Source organism: Varanus komodoensis, unplaced genomic scaffold (assembly GCF_004798865.1).
Source record: "Varanus komodoensis strain SLA01 unplaced genomic scaffold, ASM479886v1 scaffold42, whole genome shotgun sequence".
Classification (NCBI taxonomy): domain Eukaryota; kingdom Metazoa; phylum Chordata; class Lepidosauria; order Squamata; family Varanidae; genus Varanus; species Varanus komodoensis.
In genome coordinates, this window is record NW_025335972.1 from 704,263 (window position 1) to 719,909 (window position 15,647).

A 15,647-nucleotide genomic window follows, 5' to 3' on the forward strand; every position below is an offset into this window, starting at 1 on the left:
TGAAAAGGCAAGGATGGAAGAACAAGTAAGCCACCTGGATGTAAGATCAGCCTCTTAGAAGCACTTGCCACTTACAAGACAAGGTTTGATGAGATCTTTGTCTGAAAAACTGAAAGAAAGGCAAATGGAAAGAGCGCTGCTGCTCTGGATGCCTCCAACGGCTGGATGCAAATGGGCCTTCCCCATTCTCTGCAGTGGAGAGTTTTCATCATTCAAAACAGAGGCACAAGGAAGGAGAGGAGCTACCACTGAACGGGGGGAAATGAAGGCTCAAGCAGCATTGCAATAGCAGTGGCAGTACTTGCAAGCTAAAGTTATTTGACTTGGCTCTCATGGGGCCAATACCTGTTGGTATGAAGAGAGTCTGGCCCTGTCGGACGGGGCAGCGATAGCACCTGTCCACCTGATCCCCAAAGAACATTTCATTCTGATTGGAGGAGCTGCTCCATGTCTCAAAGAGCGTCAGGTTTGCAGCAGTGGGACGCACCAGGTAGAATATCTTTTCTCCCTATGGAGAAGAAAAAGTTGGGAGAACAACCTAGGCACAGACATCCCCTTGCTCCCCTGCAACTTTTCCTAATATGCCACTTTCATCTTTGGCTCCCCAGATGATTGGAGTGAACAAAAATGCAGGGTAGACAAACAGAGCAAAGGCAGATGGCATGCAAGGGGCTGGGAGTCCCTGCAAAGAGACAGGGAGTCTGAAGGAAGCACTCTCTTCTTTACAGGGACATTTGAGATGGAGCAAATGGGCAGCAAGGTTGCCACAAGGCCTGTAAAAAAACCCTGCCTGCCTCAAACTAAGATGGGATGATATGGAGATTCAAAGAAGTACAAAGGGCCCAATGGAAATCTGTCTCCCTGTTCTCCCTGAATAGCTTGTGTAGTCCCTTAAAGTGAGCCCAACAGATGCTTTACCAACCTTTCAAGGATTTCATTACTTCCCTCAGCAGCTTATTGCAGCCAGTCACGTCTTTCACTAACTTTTAGTTTGCTATGTCCCTTCATACAGGCAGTTCCTGGCTTACAAACAAGTTCTATTCCTGAGCAAATTGATTTAAGCCAAAAGTGCATGCAAGTCAGACCACATATAATCAGCCCTTCACAATCATGGGGGTTGGGTTGTTCAGGACCCCCATGCAAGTGGAAAAACCATGAATGTCTCTAGCCTCCCATCCCCCGCTATCTAACCCACCAGTACTTCCTCTTTGCAGAAAGAAAGTACAGGAAAGATTTCCCTCTCCAAATGGGTGGGGTAGGAAGACATGCTTTGGAGGTCTCCCTCTCTTCCCTTTCACTTCCTCTCTCTCTGTGGTGATGCTTTGGAGGCCCTCTGTCTCTCCCCTTTCACTTCCTCTCTCCCCCCCCCTCGCCTCCCTCCAGTGATGGTGATTTTCTGCAGTAATTTTTAAAATTAATAGGTTTTACAGCACTTCTTTCATAAGTATGGTTTGTTCACAACTTGGATGTTCATAGCTCAAGGACTGCCTGTATATAAAGAAGCCCAAATAAAGAACTATATTCTATGCTAGGGATGTTGAACCTCTTTCAATTCAAGGGCCAAATTCTATTTCAGATAAGTTTTCAAAGGCCTCATTCCAGATTCCAGTGGTAGACTGCTGATGGCAAAAGGGGTTGGGCTAAAATGAAAGGGTGTAGGGCCAAAATCCCAAAACAGCAGCACATTCTTGCTAAGAGTTTTTACTGTTCAGGGGATAGTGTCATGGCCCTCTGGAAAACCCTGGAAGGATGGATTTGGGTCCTGGGCCTGAAGTTCTGTGCCCCTATATTCTGTACCAAGGGAACTGATGCTCTGTACCAAGAAGAGCTGAATCTTGTAAGATGGCATATTTTCAAACCTATTTTGACAGCCATAGAGTCTAGAAACAAGTGTTTGAAAGTACAGTTCAGGCTTCCCAAAAATTTAAATCTGCAGCCATAAACTTAATCTGGGATGCTTTTCCCCCCTGAATTTGCATGAAATCACAGAACATATGTTTCTTCAGTTTAAACCAATATTTTTGACTTGTTCTGGGTGGAGCTCTGGCCAAATTTAGCCAAATCTTAGCTTCCCACTTTTTTCTGGATCCAACATATCCAGTTTCTAAAAGTCTCACCACACAGCAATGAAGAAAAAACATACTGATTGTAGGAATATACAGTAGCAGCATTCCTACAGTCAGTGGCAATGGAATTAGGAACTAATATATGATACATGGATCAAACTGAAAGCAAGAACCATATCTTTGCTGATTAGTTCTTGCTTTCCATGGGAAAAGCCTCCTTCGGCTTTCAACAACATTCAGTCAATTCACATGGCTAAGCAGGACGGTCATGTTCATTGCTTACAAAACAAAAGCAGGAATACAAGGGCAACAGCAACGGTCACTAATAGGGGCCATACTAGACTGTAACACTTCTCTATGCATTTTATTTTTATCTTGCCACTCAGTTCTAAACCCTTGTCCCTGACATACTAGTTTTCTACATACAGGGAAACCTGTAAAAAGGTGGTGGGTAGGCAGCAAGGAGAGAGACATTCAGACTCAAGCTGGGACATAAGAGGGGGTAAATACAATTGTGTGGCTTAACTCTAAGAATCCATTTGCACCACACCCTCTTTGTCACCTCCTTACCCGCAACACATGATACCAGACAGAGGTGCCCCCAAAGTCAATGTGGAAATCTGTGTAGCTGTCCCGCACTCCCATCAGGCAATACTTTTGCACATTGGGTCGCTCAAATACCGACTCCTCCGGCCACAGGTTCTCCACCCAGGATAACTTTCGCACAATCTTTGGGGTCTCCACCAAGTTAGAGAGCCTGGAAAAATGTCAAAGGAAGACAGAATGGACTGAATGCATTCCAAACATTCCTTCTGACGGAGTTCCAGTGTGTGCCAGCTGACAGATTATTAGATTTAAACCAAAGGCATCACTTTTTAAATCCTTACACATATAAACACTTTGCCATGTAAATGTTAATGATTAGCAATTAATAGAGCTTTTGGAGCTTTCAAAGCATTTCAGCGCCAAGATCAAATAATACTACTACTGCCAGTTTACATGTAGAGGGAATGGGTTTGAGGCTGGGTGGAGGGCAGGCTGCCCAAGGCCACCAAATGGATCAGTAAATGAGGGGAAGAAGTGCCACAGGGAAACGCATATATCTTTTCCCCTTTTGAAAACTGAAAAGCGGCCTTGGCAGCTTTTGTGACAGAACAGCAGTGTGGAATGGGGGCCACAACCCTCACTCCTCCCCATATGTCCACTGGAAAGCAATCACAGCTAACTGCTAGTGCAAGTCAGGAAATGAGATGGGAACTCCTTTGCACTATTGCTGCCTGGTAATTTGCTCATGCAGGTTCATATGCATCTGTGTTTTCCCACCACAGTGGAGAAGAGAGAAACCCTGACAGTCTGCAAACCAGGTTCTGAATCTTTTCTTCCAAGATGAGAAAACCAGCTCCTCGGAAGGGGTAAATGAACTATCTGCTAGTTCTGCTACTTCTTCAGGAAGGTGCTTTTCAACAATTTTCAACAAAATCCTATGTAATGTCTAAGGCTCCAAGATGAGATGCTGAACAGGAGTCTTCCCTGAAGTCATCAGGGGTGCAAAACCTCTTTAAGCCCAAGGGCCAAATTTTAATTTCAGAGAAACTCTCAGGGGACACACTCCAGTGGAAGGCATATCTGGAGGCATTATGAGAGGGTTCAAAAAATACCAAGCCCACATATTTCAAATTTAGGTTTTAGTGCTGGTAAGTAAGCTTCAGGAGACAGGTTTCCTAGAGAGGGGAAAGAACTTCATGAAAGCCAAGAAAGTGCCACATTACTGGTGGCTGGGGGAAAGAGGGCATAGCCATCCTGGCAGACTTGGTCCCGGGGCTTGCAGTTCTGCACCCCTGCACTACATTGATATAACAGCTCCCCCACCTCTGCCTCTCTGTGAAAGGAGCAGGGAACCTTTTTCCTGTTGGGATCCATCCCAACTGAGTCTACCTTCCAAATTGGGTGCGACCAGAAGCAGAAATGAGCAGAGGTCCATGTTGGATGGACAATGTCTCAGAAACTCTCCCATGTCATTGCAACTCCAGGCTTAAAACCTTCTTTTCAGTTCTGTTTCACTGCTAATGTACCAGATTAAACATTCTGAAAGCTCCCTTCCCATGCAGGCTACATGCTCTCCCCAATATTTAAAAACTCTCAAGATTGCCACCTCTTACTCGGGTGGCCTCCTTTCTCCCAGTAAGGGTTTTTTAAACAGCTGCAAAGGCAGAAAGACCTTACATGGGCAAAGGAGCACTGCCAGGAAAAAAGTGGCAAAGCGACATCCAGCATGGAATACTGAAAATATGACAGGCTTCCATCTTCTCGCCTTGGAGCACTTGCAACCCAACCCAGTCTGTCCAAGCCACAGTTGCCTTCTGAATGTCCCATCTCCAGACAGCTGGTTGCTCTCCCAGCCATGGCTGAAGAAGAGGTGAGAAGAGATCCTTGCCACTGGGCCACCTCCTGGACCCAGACAGTGTCTGATGGGCTGCACTCCCCACTGCAGAGACACCAGAACAGCATCAGAATCCAGTGATCACCAGAGGGAGCATGGAGCAGGTGACTCATAGTCTGGGGGCTTTCCTCTCCTGCTTTACACCCTCCACTTAACAGAAAGTCTGAGTTTCCCAAAGAAACACCCATATCCTCTTATGCTTGTCTGTGCTCCCAACTGCCTGTTATATACCTCCCCATCTCTTCACATTTAGGAGAACAAGGTAGGCAGAAAAACTTGCATCACGAAACAGTACCAAGAGAAGGGGAAAATTAAGAAAAAGTTCAAAGGGAAGAGATGGAATTTTCAAAAAATGTTCAAACAAAGTAAACAGGTAACAGTATAGGAAACAGAATAAAAGAATGAAGTGGGTATATAAAGTTTTTGAGAAAAGGCAGTAAGGAGGAAAGAGGCTGACAAAGAAAGAGACAGAAAGAACTTCCTGAGGCAGCACAGAAGGTGGTCCAAGAACTGAGGAAAGAGGCGGGAACTCCTTCTATATATAGCAATTGCTAGAGCAAGGGAGGAGTTCCTGCCAAAACACTCCCAGCTATGAAATCTTCCCCACAACAGGCTCCATGCAGGTGCAGAGCCCTTGTGTGTGAGGCTCAGAGACCACAAAGAAGAACATGCAGATTTTTGTTTTGCTCCATATGGGGACAAATCAAGTCAGGAGGAGGGGAATAGCTCAGCTTCCTTTCCAAAGCTGGGGCTTCCTCTTTGAGAGGAATTTCCCTAGTCATGTAGCTGCACATCTGTTCTCCATCCCCAGCCCACTTGCCTGGTCTCAGAGAATTCCAGGCTGATGACGTTGAGGACTTTCTCCCTGCGGCTGCTGCAGTAATAGCTGACAAAGTCACCCAGGCGCATCTTGAGGTCAGCTTGGCGTGTTACATCAATTACATCAATCTCCTTGTCAGCACCTGTTGAAAACAGATATGCTCCATGCTGGATAAGACAGATGATGGGGAGGGGAGCAGGAGGGTGCTGTAGCCAGAGAAAATGGTAGCAGAGCACCTTTTCCCAAACATTTGGCTTCACATCCCTGCCTTTATGAAACAGTGTCACTTTAACTCTGTAAGCTCAGCAGTGTGAAGTGCTCCCTCTTGTGGCTCCTTTACTCCAGCACCTTGGCCAGCAACGGATACTTCAGTCAAAGAGATGGCTGTCCTCTGCAGCTAGTCTCTGCACAAACATCATTCATTTCTGGAGTGATAACCACAGTGGAAGAGAACCCAAGAAACACCTCCTGCTAAAGCTTACATTATCAAGGTGTACACAAGGTGTTCCGCCAGCTTCAGTCTGTGGCCATGCCTCACCCCCATAGGGACAGGGGTGCAGCTTAGGCTCTGGTAACCGCCAGGTTGGATCACTGCAATGCATTCTGTGTGGGGCTGTCCTTGAAGAGAGTTTGGAAACTGCAGCACCAACATCTGGAAACTGTGGCAGTCAGAATTTGTTAGCATATAGCACTAATCCTAGCCTGCTTGCACTGATGGCCCATACATTTCTAAGCCCGATGCAAGGTACTGCCATGGATCTATAAAAGTCTGAATAGCTCAGGACTGCAATATCCAATGGAGAGCCTCTTCGAGCTTGAAAGTACCCCTACACTGAGGTCCCCCTTAGAGTGCTTCCATAGAGGGAGTTCAGAGGATGGTAGCAAAGGAGAGGGTTGTGGCCACCCAACTATGAAATGCTCTCCCCAGTGAGGCCCAGCTGGCACCAACAATGACATCTTTATGGAACCAAGTCAAAGCTTTCCTCTATTTACAGGCATCTGGAGGAATGCAACAGACTTTCTATAGATCACTGATTTTGGTTATAGTCTGCACTGATGTTTTTGGTTAGTTTACTATGTTTTGGGATTTTAATAGAAATTGTTTTTAGCTATTTTATATTTTGAATGCATGAATAATTTTGCCATGCTTTGATTCTCTTTAAAGAGAACGGCAACTAAGCAACTTGGCAAGTACTAATAATACTAATTTCTCATTCTAATACCAACACTAATACCAATATCATTCTAATACCAATACTAAGTACATGAGTAACACCAAATGGATGTCATTTGCAAATACAGTATTAGGCAGATGTGGGCATTCCAAAGTTGTTCTTAATGATTTTCAGGTAATTAGGCCAGTATGTGTGTGCATGTGCAACACTGAAGCTGCCCCAACCACCCCAATGGAAGAGCAGGACTTGGCAGAAACAGAGGAGAGGCTGTCAGTTTATCAAGCCTGGTTCACTGGGTTAAAAACCATTAGTGCAGCTTTCCTCCACTTGGTGTCCTCCAGTAGGGTATCACTTGCAGCATCCTCTGCCAGCCAAACTAACTGAAGTTACTGGGAGTCGTAATTCAAGATATTTGGAGGGTACCAAACTGGAGAAGGAATATATGTGGAAGGGTCCCAAACTCAGAGGCTTTCAGTCGCCTTATACAGGGGAGAGTATCTTTGCCTGCCTATCTTCCCACTCTGCATTTTTGCTGGGTGGGGTTTTTTACCCATCTAGCTGGAATATCTCAGAAGAGGAGGTAAGGGACATGGAGTGGCTTTAGAATGCTTCATATCCTTACCATTCCCATCGCATCCCCTCCCCATGAAATGGTCCCTTTGCTGAGGTTGTTTTCCTGACCTCAGAGCAGCCAGCACAGTTCTTTCCATGCCAGACAAGTTCCGACTGCCACCTCTGAGCTTGGAGTCCCCAGTTTCAGATCTAGGACTCCAAGATCCCCTTCAGATGCAATCCTCCAACTTCCTGACTTGGTCTGAGGAGGAGAGCATAGGATTATTTTGGAATCTCAGCTCCATACTCCTGCAATCTTAGAGCTAGGACTCCAAAGGCTGGGGGGCACCCCCCCCCCCCCCCCCCGGCAGCCATTGTGAAAAGAACCATTCTGGGTGCCTTCCCTGAGGCCACACCTGCACCTTGGAGGGGCAAAAAAGAGGCATGCTGAAGATGGGGAGCTGAGAAGGCTGGCGATGAGGACGCATGCCAATTCCTATTGGCATCCCAGCCTCTTTCCCTTCCTTTTCCTGGTGCTTTATCTAGATGGCCAAAAAGGACCATTCAGGCAAAATTCAGGGTGTGAGGTGTGGCAGGGGCACAGATTGTTGCTGGTGTGTCTCCTTTCCTACACAGGCTGCAGAGAAGCCACTCAGTGCCATACACTTCGGGCAGGGGTGAAAGGCTTGTGCCATGTGTGTGTGTCAATGATCCTCAGTTCCTTTGTCTTTCTTACATTTAATCAATATGCAGGATGCACATGCTGCTGTCCTTAAACGTTCACAAGTATTCCATGTCTACACTGAGGACTATGTAAGCTGCCTTGTATTCGTCACAAGAGAAAAAGGCAAGATATAAATGCCATGTAATACAATATAATAATATATAGCATAACATTTAAATCATAACAACTGCATTGAAAGTTTTTTCTCAGTTATTTCAGGTCAAATACCCGTAATGTATTGGGACAAATATAACAGGGTACAGCTTTAAATATGTTATTTTGTTTGTGTTTAAAATTGAAATTGTGTTATTTATCAAAACTGTTCTCAATTTTGTATATTGAAATTTTAAGCAGAGTATTTTGTTATTAGTGTATCTCTGATTTATGAGTTCCTCTAAACTGGGAAGAGAGCTTCAACTATTGGGTGGTACAGTAATGAAATATACAAACAAACATGCTCCATTAAATCACTGCCTAATGATTTTCAGATGCAAACTGGGAATGTTCTAATGAAAATGACCACATGAAAACTAACTTAATTTGCATTCGAAGATGTTCTCATTTAACATTCTTTGAAAAAATCCTGCCAATGCTCATTGGCCAGAGCAGATGAAGGCAGGCGTGAATAGAATTCTTACTGACAACTGGGGAGCACACCTCCTGTGCCATGCCCCTTTCATTTCTGACAGATGCTTTAAAAATAACAAAATAAAATAAATCCTGAAAATATAGGGACTTGGAGCCCACACACCATGTTTACAGCCCTCCTTCCAAAGGGGGACATGCTTGTAGCTGCAATGCCATCACTTTGGCAGGCATCTACCTGTCCTGCATTTGACTCACTTGGGCTCGGTTGACAGCCGTTTTTGCTCCAGCTGCCTCCCTATGAACTGGTTCATATGGCTTAGATCCACCATAAGTCAAGGAAACCTCTGCAGATGAGCAGTTAAAGAAGAATGTGGGGAACAACTGCATTGTTGGCCACCTCCATTACTGGCAAGATCAGGCGGTATATCCTGCACCATTATGTTGGGCATTGAGGAATGGGCATCTAAATGGCCTAAGACGCACAATATGATAGTTTCCTCCACATTTCCTCACTTACTTTATAAGCCACAATCCAGCGGCATGCAGAGAGACTCTCCAGAACAGGAAATGTAGAGCAAATAATATTAATCCTATATAATCTCTCTCTCCCCTGCCCCATGAAGTGATACCCAGAACTATATCAACCAGTTCAGCAAGCAAAAGGCACTGTTACCTACAATCTGGTGGCCTCCCCACCTCCCCCGGCTTCACAGTTCTGCAGTTAGATCACTCCCAGTGGAGTTCCTCTATGGTCGCTCTGGTAGCCAGCCCGAGAACCCAGACACTCACCCACATAATGCTCCACATCACGCACGGTGAATGAAGGTGGAGGGAGGGTCATGCCTAACCCATCTTTCTTCAGGACAAGGATGGGCACGCTGAAGCTGTTCTCCTCCAGGAACTCTACTGTCAGCTGGGTCCCACTTGGCTTTAGGATCACCTCGTCTGCACTGGAGAAGCAGGAGAGAGAGTGAGGCCTGAGTCATAAACCTAACCCACACTGGCAGATGGGTATAAATCCTGCTTGGGCACATCTATCAGAGAATAGGAAAACTCCTCAGGAACTCACTAGATTATCACTGTGCAGATGCTGATTTTATAATGCACATATCTGCATATTATACTCCCAATAAATAATAAACACTATAAAGTTACCAAAATGCAGTAGTATTATAACAGTTAAACTGAAATATAACATTTCTTTTAGTTTTTCTTAGATGCTTTATTTGAAACCTGGCTTTTAAAAATGTACTTCTTGGTTTGAGTTGATTTGTTATTTAAACGAATCCACCTTCTATCCCACAATGTGTTTGCCAAGCCATTTTTTCCTATCCTACTGACATCAAATAACCAGCAACTGAGAGCAGGACACTGTGGGGCAGAATGCCAAACAATGAAAGGAACCAGAATGTGAGCTCCTGATGAAGGAGAGCAGGAATAAGGAGGTGGCTGTAAGAGTGACATGCATGTGCTCTGCCTTGTCCTGGAAATGGTCCTCCTATCTCCTTCAAGTCACTCGAAGCACCAGGGAGTTCCCTTGTTCCAAAGCCTTAAGCCTCTCTGCTGCCTACTTTCCAGCATTCTATACTGAAGAACGATGGATCTCAGTAAGCCCCAAGCAGGGAGCAATTCTGCAATATTCTCCTGAAGGAACAACCATGTTTACAGGGGAGTAACATAATGGATAACACTCCAGAAGTGGCTATGGGTCTTCCTAAAGTTACATATGGTTACAGACTACTTTCTGTCCTTTAAGCTGCCCCCCTTCAGCCTCATTGGCAGCTAGGCTGCCCGTGAGCTGATTTAACTGGGGCTACATAGGTGCTGACATTTCCCGCAGTAACAGTACAGCTCTAGGTAGGGGCAGAAAGTTGGGAACATGAGATCCCATCACTGGGGTCCAATGCTTTAACTGGCAAAAAGAGCCCTGATTGATGACTACATTAGTTCAGCATTTCTGCCCTATTCACAGTTGCCAAGTGAAATGAGGTCCTAGTCAGATGGCTTGTGCCTGAGTAGGCCACTTTTGTCTGAGAAGGCTTTCCTGGCCTCCCAAGAGGAAAGGTTTCACTCTCTCTGTGGAACAGCCATACTGCAAAGGGGATTATGGAATGCCTTTCCTTCTTTTTCTCCTGAGTGATTGAGACAATCTAAAACACAATCTCACCTAGGAAATGTCCTGCTACGAAGTTCCTTGATAAACTGACCACTACCAGTCTTCACTGCCTTGCCAACCTCTTTGTTTGTAGATGAGTCAAGCTGTTTCAGGTTCCCCCGGCGCCGTTTCACTAAACAGAACACAGATGCACAAAAGAGAAGAGAATCAAAAATTACCCAAGTACAGCAAGAATATGAGGACAAAAGAATGGTGACATTCTCTCTCTCTCTTAGTCAACTGACTGACACATGAGTGGGCTATTGCAGTGTTAAAAAACATAGCAGGTGTTTCTCGCTCGCTCGCTCTCTCACACACACACACAAACCCCAACCAGCATCCCTACCTAAAGGACTTCAGGTAAGGGAATCCTTCTGAAACCCTGAAGAGCTGAGTGCTATTAAGCCAGATTAGCTTTTCCCAACCTGGTGTACTTCAAACATTTTTTAACATCAACTCCCATCAGCTCCAGACAGGGCAGCTAATGATCAAGAATGATGGGAGATGCAATCCAACAAAATCTGGATGCAATGCAGTACATTGACCCCTAATTCTTTAATCCTAACACATCTAACCCTAACCTTCCCCAAAATGGAGGGCTTAAATCAGGGACAGTCAGCCTTCTAACATCATGCCATTATTTAACAGTTTGCTAGATGAAATAACACCTGCAGTCATAGCTTCTAAAAAAGGCCACATCATTGCTATAATTCCCTCATTCCAAAGCAATTAAATTCAGGGTTTGTCAACACTGAATTGACCATGCCTAGGACTATTAGCAGGGCTGCCTTTACGTGACAGTGTTCTGAAGCATGTGGAAATGTGCATTAGGCACTATATGCTGAACAATCTGATAAGCTCTCCTTTTACTTTTAAAAAGTGCACTCCTAGCTGGAAAGCATACACTTAAAGTTGTGTGGGCAATACCTATTGAGAGCTCAGAAACGAGAAAGGGGACCATATAAGATTCTCAGAAGTTGGCTCCTTGCTCTTCCACATGACTAGCAACTACGTTGTGTCAGTGAATAGGTTATGTAAAACCATTAAAAAGTGAACAGATGAAAAAAATCTGCATAACCAGACTGAACTGTGTGAAACATTAGATATGCAACGAGATGGTGCCAATCGAAGCAGATTATCCGCATTTGCTGAATCTGAATAAATCATGCAAATTGCAGAATTGGCATAGTACAGAACTATGATTTTTTTAGACTTGGAATGAGAAGTCAAATGGGCCTTAGGAAGTCTGAGCAACAAAAAAGCTAGTGGAGGTGAAAGTATTCCAGCTGAGCTATTCAAAATCCTAAAAGACAATGCAGTAGAAGTGCTACACTCAATATGCCAGCAGTATGTGGATCAAGAACTACCAGAAGTACAGGCAGGATTTCGAAGAGGGAGAGGAACTAGAGATCAAATTGCCAACATATGCTGGATCATGGAGAAAGCTAGGGAGTTCCAGAAAAACATCTACTTCTGCTTCATTGACTATGCCAAAGCCTTTGATTGTGTGGATCACAACAAACTGTGGCAAGTTCTTAAAGAGATGGGAGTACCTGACCATCTTATTTGTCTCTTGAGAAACCTATATGCGGGTCAAGAAGCAACAGTGAGAACTGGACACGGAACCTCTGATTGGTTCAAAATTGAGAAAGGAGTTTGGCAAGGCTGTATTCTGTCACCCTGCCTATTTAACTTATATGCAGAGCGCATCATGAGAAAGGTGGGGCTAGACGAATCACCAGTTGGAATTAAGACTGCCTGGAGAAATATCAACAACCTCAGATATGCAGATGATACCACTCTAATGGCAGAAAGTGAAGAGGAACTAAAGAGCCTCTTGATGTGGGTGAAGGAGGAGAGCGCAAAAGTTGGCTTGAAACTCAACATTAAGAAAACTAAGATCACGGCATCCAGTCTATCACTTTCTGGCAAACAGATAGGGAAGAAATGGAGGCAGTGACAGATTTTATTTTCCTGGGCACCAAGATCACCACAGATGGGGACTGCAGCCAAGAAATTAAAAGACACTTGCTCCTGGGGAGGAAAGCTATGGCAAATCTAGACAGCATACCAAAAATCAGAGACATCACCCTGCCAACAAAAGTGCATATAGTCAAGGCTATGGTTTTCCCAGTTGCAATGTATGGCTGTGAAAGCTGGACCATAGGATTGAGGCCTTTGAATTGTGGTGCTGGAGGAGACTCCTGCAAGTCCCTTGGACCGCAAGGCAATCAAACTGGTCGGTCCTAGAGGAGATCAATCCTGACTGCTCTTTAGAAGGCCAGATACTGAAGATGAAACTCAAATACTTTGGCCACCTAATGAGAAGGAAGGACTCCCTGGAGAAGAGCCTAATGCTGGGAACAATAGATGGCAAAAGAAGGAGGGGACTGCAGAGGATGAGGTGGCTAGATGGAGTCACTGAAGCAGTTGGTGTGAGCTTAAGTGGACTCTGGGGGATGGTTGGGAACAGGAAGGCCTGGGGGAATGTTGTCCATGTGGACGCGGTGGGTCAGACCCGACTTCGTGACTAACAACAGCAACAAACAATAATATAAAACCTTGTTATCATAAAGTGCTGGATTGAAGCTGGACTGAAAAATTAGCATAAAACTAGACTAGCATGGGTGCATAGTATTTTGGAGCAGAGGAACTGGAGCAGAACTGCATGAGGAACTGGAGCAAAGAAACTGTTTTTCTCCAAACTGTAAACATCCTTTAATAGACAGACTGTGTGTTTATATGATGAAGCTTCTTTTGTCAAACACAAGGACTAGAAACTTAAGAAAAAAAACAAAACACCCAAAGTTCTAATTCACAGAAATTAGCAGATCTGTGACAAAATAACAGACATACAGCCAACGGCATTCTTGCTTCTGTTCTTTCACATCTGCATCCAGCTGGAAAAAGACACATAACTTACAACAGGATCATAACTTACTGACAGATGGTCCATGAAGAAGTTGGCAATTAGGGCAATGATACAAGTCAATGTCAGCTGCTGCATCCTCTTCTACTCCAACACAGCTTGAAGAAAGAGAAAGACAGTCACATACTTCTCAAAAGCACAGGAAGCAATCTCTACAAAAAAGTAACACCCAGAAGTCCTTTGCCCAATCAACCAGGCCTGACAGCCCAACACAGACCCACAGCATATCTCAATCACAGACAGCAGAGCTCTTATTTTCTGCTCAGAGAGACAAGGGGTAGAATACCTCAGAACCACAATACACATCACTATGCCAGATGGACCCCTTTCTCTGAGTCAGTTCTTCATATTCTAAGCAAGCATATCCTAATGACTTGCTGGAATCAAAGCCAACAGCCAATCAAAGCCAAAGATTGCTTTCCAATGTTGACACTTTGGGCTTAAAAAGAAGTTGCACCAAGGGAACCGTTCTTTTTGTTTAGTAGTCCATTGACAGTTCCATCCTGTAACTTGGAAGTGAAGCTGTCTTCACCTATTTTAATGCCCTATAGGGCATAGTGCAGGAGAACCACTCAGTGCAGCAAGCTCTGAGTAGCCTCTAACAGTCAAAGAAACAATATTTGCAAGATGAACTAACAGCTTGGCACAACAGAGTGCCATTTCACATTTCTATGTTCGTTGACATATGCATACACTCCATGCATGTATAAAAGGAAATGGAAATGTGCACAGAAAATAAAACCACTGGATCTTCTATTTGTGCAGTGCTTCTACAACTTCCATTTCTGCTCATTGCTTAATACTCTGTATTGCTTATGCCAAGAACCTTTTGGCGGGGAAGTGGGAAGAATTATTTCATGCTTTTAATGCAAAGCAATTAGCATTGGCAGAGTTTAAGACAGGGTGAGAAACCTGTGGTCCTGCAGAAGTTGTTGGACTGCAGCTCCTATCATCCCACACTGGCTGATGAGAACTGGAGTCCAACAACATCTAGATGGCTGCAGTTTCCTCGGCTCAACCTTAAGGAACATAAACTGTTTGTCAGGCACACGTGTAAACTCTGTTGCTGAATGCATGTATTTATGAGTCAGTGCTGTGGTCCCCCCTAAATCTATTTCTAGCAACCATCCACAAGCTTCTATATTCAGAAGTAGTATGCCACTAAATACTAGACAATAAGGGCAAGTAAGAAGGAAAAACCTTTCCCTGCTGTGCCTCACTAATGTGCAGAGAGAGAAATTGGTTTGACTGCTTTTGGAAAGCAGATGCAGGTCTATGGTCTGATCCACTAGAGCAATTATTATACCAACTGATAAGTGACAGTGGCCACAAAAAGTTATGCCAGAATAAATAACTGTGATAGTCTTTAAGGCAAGCCTCTTTATTGTTCTTGCTGCAACAGACTAACATGGGTAAGTCTCTGGAAATTATCTGTTGAGTGCTTTTGACATGTTCTACCCATGCTCCTGACCAGGGCCCCAAAATCAAACCCAGCACCCCAAAGAGAATCCATGCCCTGGATTTCATGAAGCAAAGAGGCACCACTTCCTCCTCCCCAAATACCAGTCCCCTTCAGCTGTGGCTTCTCACCTGCCATGGAACCAGTCCTGACAAACGTCACATTCGATCATGAAGCGGGTGACATCGTAGGGCAGGCGACAGAGACAATACACGGGGACAGAAGCCATGGTGGGGAAGGGGGGGTGCTCCAAGTTCAAGCAAAGGCAGACCCTCAGGAGTTGCACAACATCAAACTGTCCACTGCGGCAAGTTGGAGAAGCCGGTCATGCTGAGGCCTGAGGAAAAGTCAGCCTGGTCCCCACTAGGGGAGGGGGCAAAACATTTCACCTACCTCCCCTCTACTTCTCAGGCACCAACCTTCATGCAAAATGCAGCTGCTCTTGTTAAGTCCGTCTTATCTATTTCCACCTAAGGAAGTGTGTTTAAAACCATCAATTTTAGCCCACAATTTAAGAGGTTCCTGCTAAGAATCTAAAATTCTTAAAAACATTTTTCCAGGCTCTCAGCTCACCCCGTCAAAGACTCCTACCGTTGAGAAGTCTGCAATCCCCTTTCCTCCTACAATTGAAGGAGTGCCTCCTTGTCTTCTTGGGCTACCAACCCGATTCGGGGATGTCACCCTCGCAGATGGTAAAATCTCAAACTTTCCTCGCTTCTCTACCAGTTTCTCCCCAGGA

At 44.8% G+C, this 15,647-nt stretch overlaps 1 protein-coding gene across 1 annotated transcript in view; it reads right to left on the minus strand.

Annotated features, from left to right (window-relative positions):
• PHF8 (PHD finger protein 8) overlaps nucleotides 1-15,647 on the minus strand; it is a 29,071-nt gene that overhangs the window by 13,013 nt on the left and 411 nt on the right. The window contains exons 2-8 of the mRNA XM_044443418.1: nucleotides 15,040-15,378; nucleotides 13,462-13,547; nucleotides 10,533-10,653; nucleotides 9,155-9,315; nucleotides 5,327-5,468; nucleotides 2,637-2,823; nucleotides 346-508 (exon numbers count right to left, since the gene is read on the minus strand). Of these exons, the coding sequence (XP_044299353.1) occupies nucleotides 346-508; nucleotides 2,637-2,823; nucleotides 5,327-5,468; nucleotides 9,155-9,315; nucleotides 10,533-10,653; nucleotides 13,462-13,547; nucleotides 15,040-15,137 (958 nt within the window). The 5' untranslated portion in view covers nucleotides 15,138-15,378. The remainder of the gene's footprint in view (nucleotides 1-345; nucleotides 509-2,636; nucleotides 2,824-5,326; nucleotides 5,469-9,154; nucleotides 9,316-10,532; nucleotides 10,654-13,461; nucleotides 13,548-15,039; nucleotides 15,379-15,647) is intronic.